At 42.9% G+C, this 9,392-nt stretch overlaps 1 protein-coding gene across 1 annotated transcript; it reads right to left on the bottom strand.

The window, feature by feature from the left end:
- Positions 1-1,446: 1,446 nt before the first annotated feature.
- Positions 1,447-7,037, bottom strand: ZXDB (zinc finger X-linked duplicated B). Its single transcript, XM_081221487.1, has one exon. It carries the CDS (start codon positions 6,961-6,963, stop codon positions 4,405-4,407), a length of 2,559 nt encoding a protein of 852 aa, XP_081077613.1. The 5' UTR covers positions 6,964-7,037; the 3' UTR covers positions 1,447-4,404.
- Between the last annotated feature and the right edge of the window lie 2,355 nt (positions 7,038-9,392).

The raw sequence follows: 9,392 nt of genomic DNA, 5'->3' as shown, positions 1-9,392 counted from the left end.
ATCAAAATAAAGCCTACTTCATACTTGATTTTCATATTTTTTGCTACAGTTTATCAACTCTAAGACACCTGTCAAAATTATAGTTTAGAATAATTTTGTTCTAATGTTTATACATTAAATGAAATATTATAATGAAATAAATATTTGATGATGTTCTGTAAATTGATTTACCCTTATCAAAATTATGTCCACTCACAGAAAATAACTTTTACTCTAGTAAAATCTATAAAGTACCTCTTAGAATTCTGCAATACATTGGTTTTAAAAGTTTCCCATCTAGATGATGTCTTTGAACATAAGGACAATACTTGTCACATAAGTGGTACATAAGAGGTAAAATATTGGTTAATGGATTAATGAAGTATACTTAGGTGTAATACCTCAGACTGCTTCACATATTACATGTTCAGTACATAACGGCTGATTGGTACCTTGGTAAATAAGTATAAAGGATGGTATTAAGGGACTCAGAGATTGTTGGTACTATTAGATCACTGTATGCTTCCTTTTAAAATACTGTTAGGATGTTTTCTTTAGAAAAATTGACAATTAAGGGTTTTATATATTTTTTAATGTCAGCAATTAATAAGAATGAAAAAATATTTTAGTTGACAGTGTAGGATTTCGATCAAATTTACCATTAAATACAGCATAATTCCTGGAGAGTTATTCATGCTCTTTCTTTAATTTTTCACTTTTTTTTTCTTCCACTCCTTCTAGGGTTATCTTTTTTAGTGGACAGGGGAATTATAAAATGGAGAGACTATAATAGGGGTTCTCATGACTAGGTTTTTATGCCACCACTTGCCTCACAATTTTCTCTAGTGACAGAAGTGGCTCTGGCTAAGGAGCCAAAAGCCAATTTCACACAGATCTCCAGGGATATTGGACTTTGACGATTCTATTCCTGCCTGCTCCTGCCTGCCTTCTCATATGTCTCCTGGATAAGAACATGAAGAGACAAATAAACTTAATAATCTACCCATAATTGACTCCTTCTACTCAGTATTGAGTTATATTAATTATACTACTTGGTAAAAATGCCAAGGCCGATATATTTTGAACTTATGGTCAACATGATCAACAGAGTATCCAGAAAGAAACTTCTTTTTAAGCCATCGTGTTATTATGCTTCCAATTGGCAAGATTTTTTAATAAACCAATGACTGAGGAGAAGCAGAAAGGAAATAGGATTAAATTAAAACATGTACAATTATTCAAAAGGAGTGATGGCAATTTTAAACCACCACCAACAGAAGTTTAACTTCGTACCTTGAAAGTATAAAAAGTTTCACCACTTTTCTGGAAAATGGAGTTGAAAGAGGAATAATTTGAACAAATTTGTTCAATGAAATCCTGTGAACCCATGAGATAAGTAACATTTGTCCTTTGAAAATTCAAGCAATGAGTAGGAAAAAAATATAGTTAATGATTTTTTATTGGACGGAAGTTGGTTTAAAGAATTCAAACAAGAAGTCACAGTATAAATTCTCTTCATGTTTAAGTAATTTATTTGATGTTCGCTACTTGTGTGTTCATTTCAATCCTTGACGCACATTAACTGCCAGACATGAAAAACAGTGCTCAATCTAAGAGGCCTTAATGAACGACAATATTTTTGAAATGTGCTTTATGAATACAAATATTTCCAAAGCAAAGAGAGAAAACCATTGAGTGTGTAGACACAATGAAATTCTGAGCATTTCTTTGATTTACAAAAGTATGCCTAGTTTTTGTTTATCACTAAATGAATAAAACCACTTTAAAAATATATGTGTGTATGTGTGTGTATACCCCCATACACACAGTACATAAACATTTCAAAGTGACAAGTTTTTAGTGCACTGCCAAAGAGCTACAATAACTGTCATCCATAGGCATTCACATGCAAACACTACTGGGCTAGTACACTACAGCAAACACGAGTTTTAGCTTAACTCCTTGGCAAAAACTTTTAAAAAATGGAAATAATAAAACAGAAATCTACTTCTGATCTGAACAATATAGAAAATAATGTCTTTTACCATCTGAGTCATATATACACACAGTATTATCTAAGCTCAGAAAATAACTTCTTACTATACACACAACTGCAGTGTACACTCAGCAAATGTTATCATTGGAAGAAAATGGGCTATGAGGAGATCTGAGGAATAGTAGCAGGAAGAGATCTATCCATTAAAAAATAAAAAGTAAGGCATGGTAAGGGCTGGAATGCACATACATGGGAGTGGACTGGGGAGAAAGTAAACAGAAAGTAACAGAAACCAATTAAAGTAGAAAACAGCAGCTAGTTATGACACAGGGATAAATCATGAAATTTGGATGGGTGGGACGTGAGAGGTGAAAATAATTTATCTTCTTTGTTTTAAGCTATTGATATATATAGAACTGTCAGTCACTAGCCAAAGTCCATTTAGAATGTGCATTTGCTAAAGTGCCATGAGCCACAGAGCAAATCTTGCCCAAACTACCACATAGGGTTGCTCTGAACAACAGTTGTGAAGATGTTCCACAAAATTCAAAATGCTACACTCATGTAAGACAGACATTTCACACAATATTCAACTCTGGGAAAATGCAAACAATGAGCTCTCCAGACCACAGAGAGTAGGAAACTTTCTCTGCTCCATTATCAGCTTGCTGCAACAGCAGGCTCTGCAGTTACAGCAAAGTCTAACTCTGGAATCAGAGCAAAGACGGTGACAAATTGGTCTAATGAACAGGGATGCAGATATACCTGTGAGCAATGTTTCCACTCCTGGCATTAGGCACAGAAATTCCTGGGGGGAAATAATTCAGCGGATGGAATAAAGAGATTCCCTATCTTGCTACACCCTAACTCTCACAAACCTTGTCTGGACATGAACAGGATTAAATTATCCCAATTTCTTCTTTACAGTAGGAAGGATTGAGATGGTAAAAGGATTATATAAATTTACCAAAATATGTCAAAGCACATAGTATTTTTCTTTACATATTAAAAACTGGAAAAGATTAAAAGTCTCAGGTGTGTTAGTTATGTGTGTGCATTGCTATGATCCTTTGACAGCTAAGAAACTGAGGCTTAGTGAAATTAATTTATTCAAGGCCACTTATCCAACATGAATTTGACCGTGGGTCTGTTTCATGTCAAAGTCCTGGTTGACAATTTCTACAATAGCAAAGCCTCTCATCATCAAAAGAGGTGAGGAAGATAAATGGGGAGCAGTGTCAAAACATTTTTTGCTACTTTTTTCTTTTCTTGTTAGTTCTACCTTTAAGAAACTATTTTGGCATTGAATAATATTTCTAACAAACTTTTATACATGCCTTCAACAGCATTTCTTCCTCCACTAATAGTAACTCTACAAGAACAATTCATGATATCAGAAGCACAGGTAATCATGAATTAATGCACCAGTCACCAGCAGCTGCAAATATCACAAGAGAGAAAACCAGACATTATGTGCCACCTGCTAAAATAACACAACATGACATATGAAACATTCCTACCCCCAAAATCATATTTCCATTCTGATCAAGTCTCTAGATCCAACTACCAAATTAAGGAAACAAAGGATAGGGGAACTTAACACCACAGGGATGTAATTACCAAAACTTAAGACTGTGGCAAATGCTACATGTGAAACAACTTCCTTTCTTCAATGAGTAAAATTGAAAGAAAAGAGACAACAGGGTAACATACAGATTAAAAAGACAGTTAAGAGGCTTACTGGGACTCTAATTGTTAAAAATATTAAAACAAATAGCATTTATGAGACAATTATAAGTTGGAACCCTGACAGTGTCAAAGAACTACTGTTAACTTTAAGTATGATAATGGAACTGAAGATTATTCCAAAAGAACCCATGCTTTATAGAAATATATACTGCATATTTATGGTTGAAATGATGTGATATCTGGTATTTACTTCAAAATAATACTGGGAGAGAGTGAGAATGGAGATTATATAAACAAAAATGTTCATGAATTGACAATAGCTGAAGTTGGGTGTCACATACATGAATGTTCATTCTACTATTATGTGTATTTTATGCAGGTTTGAAAAAAAGCACATGCAACATCACTGAAAAATGTCCTAATTTTTTTCAAGGAAACAAGCATATTATCAACGAATCATAGAGTTGAAAAGACCTTAGAAACAATCTATTCAAACTACCTCATTTTATAAATAAGGAAATTAAGGCTCAGATAGGATAAGTGACTTGCTCAAGGTCACACAACCTGTCAGTTCCAGACTCAAGATCAGAATTTAAATCTCCAAACTTGTAGCCCAGGGCTCTGTTCTTTTTCAAACCTATAAGAAATGACTGCATTTAAACATTTAGTCCAGAATACTCTTAAAATTGAGTGTCATCAATAAAAGTAAGCCATGTGGCAAGGAATGAATAGAGTTTAGTTCATACCAAAAATGAGCTGCCAGTCACTGTGATAAGTTCTGTTTCTTTCTGAGACCCATGGTTTCCTGCTGGATTGGAGAATGCAAACTGGGTTTCTTCCTCCTGTCCGAAGAAGTCAGAGTCAGGATGTACGTTCCATTCCGTTTTGGTTGGCGGCAGTAGTTCCGAGACACTGTTTTCACAAAGGGTGCTCGAAGGAGTCAGAGCATCTGTGTCTACTGTTAGCTTACTGCTGGGGGTCAAAGCTTGGGGCTCTTGACTCGAGGTTTTCATCGCCAAAGAGCTCAGAGATCCCAGTGGCCCCGCACTTAGACTTGAGACATCATCCATATCTAAGGGACTCTGCTGAAAACCAGCAGCTGTCGTTCCAAAGAAGAGTGAGGTATCCAGACTTTGAGGAAGGTCACTGGTGGCCATCAAGGCCTGAGGGTCCACCGCCTGCCCTAAGGAATTATTATTATTATTAGCAGGGAGGTTCCCTGCCAGAGTTGAGTTCACAGAAGCCACATCAATAGTCAAGATCCCAGAGTTCACCAATGCGGTGTCCAATACTGCAGCAGAACTATTACCGGGCACATCAGAGAAGAGAGACACAAGCTCCGCATCACCGAGGTCATTCTGCCCCTGGCTGGTAAGTTCACTGCTGGGCGTAAGAGAATTTGCAGCTCCTAGCTGAGCTAAGAGATCCTGGCGAAGGTTGTGCCTTTTGGCCATGTGGGTCTTCATGCTGTGCTTGGATGTGAAGAGTTTATTACAAGTGGAGACTGGGCATCGGCTTTTCCCAGTGTCCACATCCTGCAAGTGTTTCTTGGAGTGAATGTAGAGACTACTTCGAGCAGAGAACCTGGCACAGCAGCCTTCCACGGGGCACACAAAAGGCTTTGTGCCCAGGTGGGTTATGCTGTGGCCTTTCAGATGTTCAGCCCTCGTGAAAGATTTCCCACAGCCTTCTACAGGACACATGAACCTCCGGTCATCGTCGTGCTTCCTTTTGTGCCTAAGGAGTTTGGACATGCTGGTGAAGTTCCAGCCACAGCCCTCAAAGTCACAAAGGAAAGGTCTCTCACCAGTGTGGCTCCGAAGGTGAATTTTCAACCTACAAGCCTTGTCGTACTGTTTGCTGCAGCCAGGAAAGGAGCAGGAAAAGAGTTCCTGTTCCCTGAAGTGGGCGCGGTTATGGGAAAACAGGGCACTCACTGTGATAAACGTCTTCTTGCAGCCCGAAAACGCGCACTGGTAGGGTCTCTCAGGCTCGAAGTGGCTGCGCTGGTGGGCGCTGAGTTTGGCCTGCGTGGGGAAGGTCTCCTCACACACTTCGCATTTGAATGAGTTCTCCTGCTCATGGCCCTTCATGTGTGCTTTGAGGTTATACACCGTGGTGAAGCTCTTGCCACAGCCCTCTGCCGGGCAGCCAAAGGGCCTCAGTTTGTCGTGTGACTGCAGGTGCCTCTTGAGCTTGTACGAGGTGGTGAAGGTCCAGCCGCAACCACCCAGGGGGCACTTGAAGGGCCGCTGGCCCTGGCTGCTGCTGTGCGTCAGCAGGTGCACCTTCAGCTGGTGCTTCTTGGCAAAGGTTTGTCCGCACTGCGCCTCAGGACACAGGTACAGCACCACGCCCTGGCCCGGGCCTAGCGGCCCGCGGGGGCTCTCAGCAGCAACCGGGCCCTCCGCCTCCTCCTCGGGCGCTGGGGCGGGCGCGGGTTCAGCCCGCTCGGCCAGCAGGAGGTCGGGCGGCAGCTCGGGACAGTCGCCAGGCTGCGCGGCGTGCGGGATCCCCGCTTGCGGGGCGATCAGACCCCCGGGCTGCGGGGCAGGGGCGACCCCAGGCGCCCAGGCTGGCGGCGGGGGCGTGGCCAGGGTGAGGACGCCGTTCTCGAAGCGCAACAGCAGGTTTTGGTTGTGAATGGTGACGGTGCCCGCGAAGGCCGCGGCGGGGCCCAGGCCTGGGGCGGGGATCGGGGCCAGGGCCGGGACTGGGGCGCGGATAGCGGACAGGAAGCTGGGGCCCAGCGCAGGGCGGCCCTCGGGGTTCGCGCCGCTTTCGTGCCCCTGGAACCGTGGGCCCAGCCCGGCCTCCTCCCTCCATAGGGGCCCTGCGGCCTGGCTGGCGCCCGTGGAATCTACGTCTCCACCCACCGGGTCCAGCAGCACCAGGAAGAAGTCATCGCCATCGCCGCCGCCGCCGCCGCCGCCATCGCCGCCGCCATCGCCGCCTCCGCCGCCTCCGCCGCCTCCGCCATCGCCGCCTCCGCCGCCTCCGCCGCCTCCGCCGCCTCCGCCGACTCCGCCGACTCCGCCGACTCCGCCAGCGTTATCGGGCCTCGGCACCAACGGGCTAGGGCCCGGGCCCGGGGAGGCCGCACGGGCCACCTCACGCTGCCGCCCGGGCCCGCCATCTTGGGGGCCCCGGAGCAGCAGGAGGCGGCGCGCGGGGGCCTGGCCGGCCCGCGGGTCAGGACCTCTGTGGATCCGGCCGCCGCCCCCGGGGCTGCCAGCGCCGCCGCCCTGTCGCGACCCGCGAGCCGGGAGCAGCCTCGGGATTTCCATCTCCGCGTCCATGAGGCCCCGCTGGAACCAGAGTCGCGGAGGAGGCGCGACCCCGCCCCCTGCCGCGGGCCCGAACACGTTCCTGAAAGGAAAAAAAAAAAGTGCAATGCGCAGAAACTGGCCCTATCAGATATTAAAACGTGTTTAACGCCACCGTGATTTAAATATTCTGGTACTGGGTCTCTAGAACAGAATAGAAAGCCCAGGGGCAGAGCCTCGTATACATAAATAAGTTCCACAGTTAATATTAGTAGGAAATCAAGGAGGTCTTCCCAGATACAGGGGAAATGGTGCTGGAATGAATACCTTAGGTATCTATCTGCTAAATGCAACATAAATCGGTACCTCACTACCGATTTATGTACCAAAATAAACACACCCCCAGCCCCTCCCAGTGCTAAACATGGTGGTTAGCACTTATCCTGTATTAAACATTGTTTTCTGGATGGATGGCTGGATTAATGGATGACAGAAAATTCCTGAGAGAATACGCTATGTGTCGAGATTAAACAACCATAGTGCTACTAATTCCTACTGAAAAGGTTGTCTTTTAAAAAAATTTCCTGGAAAGCTTCCATATCCAGAACTGTCTTGAGCAATGTCTTCAGGAAAATTTGTCGCATAGTTAAATTTTTTGCCCTGCTGGTGCAGAGACTAGATTGAATAAGAGGTGGGGCCAAAGCAGATTAGCACTGTTCAGCGTAGAAATGCAAAACCTGGAGGATGAAACAATTTATATTGAAATCTGGAGAACCCAGCCCACTCCGGGGTTCTCCCTATAAGGTACACAACCTAAACCAACTCTTTGCTCTTCCACCGTTGGTTGCACCATGGTAAATTTTATGTCCAGTCTCACAGCATGATGAGGACATTCCTCAGCTTACTCTAGATTCTCTAGCACATGGCGGTCTCTGGACAAGAGTACTAGTTAAATGTGATAAGGTTAAATCCTAAGTTACTGCAGTGGACTCTCCTGAGAACAAGGCACAGATGCCTTTTGCATGCCCAATAGCCCCAATGTGCCTGCTTGCATTTAAGTGTGGTGGCCTAGTCTCACTGTAATGGATTTGGCCTGTGATGCCTAATGATCTTATTAATGTTGATGATGATCCTTCAATTTGTCTGTCATCAGTGAGTTGGGAATTGATATAAATACAGGGTGAATTAATCTGGCAAGAGAAAGGTTTAGAGTGATGACTAGATTATGGGATACCTATAGTTAAAGTAATCCCTTCTTTCCCCTCTTTTAATGATAATGGATACTTGCTTATCTCTTGATTAAAAGATCAAGTTTTTCATCCATAACAATTCAAACCTCATCAAAATTTCTACATCACATATTTTTCTTTCTATTACATTCTTTGGAGGAAACATCTTTTTTCAAATATGAGGTATAGAGGAATGCATCAAACATATCTTCCAGGTTTAGATAATTTATAAAAGCAAACACCCCTGTAACCAGGACGAAGGTCAAGAAATAGACCATTGCCAGCCTTCCAGAATACATCCACCGTATTCCTCCCAATTACAAACCATACCCTCCCCTATGGATATAGTCGTTATCTTGACTTTGTGATAATCATTTCAGTGCTTTTTTTTTTAAATGATTTTACAACTTTTGTATGCATCCCTAAGCAATACAGTTTATATGAAGTTATATCAACAGAATCTTGCTGCATGCTCCCTTTTATGGCCTGCTTCTTTCACTGTGTATCATATTTATTTGAGAGACTCATCCATGTTGTTCCTAGTAGCCGTAGATCTTTTGTCTCCATTGTTGACTAGCATTCCAGTGCATGATTTTAGCAAAGTGATTATGATATGATTATTTCATTCTACACTGGATGAACACTGGGTTCATCCAGGGTTGTTTTTAGCTTTTTATTATGAACAATGGTGCAAAGAACATTCTTGGGCATTTTTCATGGGACTCATCTTTAAAAGTCTGTTGGGTATACATGCAAGAACAGAAGCACTGGCCCACAGAGTATGCATATCTTCAGCTTTTCTACACAATGCCAAATTGTTTTCTATAGTGGTTGTACCAATTTACAATCCCACCAGTAACACAGAGAGTTCCTGCTCCTGCACATCTTCATCTACACCAAGTATTGCCAGAATTTAATTTACTGTTTTTTTTTTACCACTACTATTAAGTTTGGGCACATTCTCATGTTTATGAACCTCTTGGATTTTCTCTTCTGTGGAAAGCCTGTTCATGTTCAACTCTTTCACCATTTTTCTGTTCTATTTTCCATCTTTTCCTTACTGATCCAATGAGTTTTTTATGTGTTTTAAATACCAGTCCATTGGTGGTTATATGTGTGGCCAAAATAGTCCTTTGCTTTGTTGTTTGTTTTTTCTCTTGCTTTATGCTGTGCTTTGTGAACAAATCTTAATTATAACATAGTCAAATTTATCATTCTTTTCCTTGTGGTTAG

The sequence above is a fragment of the Mesoplodon bidens genome (assembly GCF_964165515.1).
Source record: "Mesoplodon bidens genome assembly, chromosome: X".
NCBI classification, from domain to species: Eukaryota; Metazoa; Chordata; class Mammalia; order Artiodactyla; family Ziphiidae; genus Mesoplodon; species Mesoplodon bidens.
Note: the sequence above shows the minus strand (reverse complement) of the source record. Positions and strands in the feature narration are given on the sequence as shown.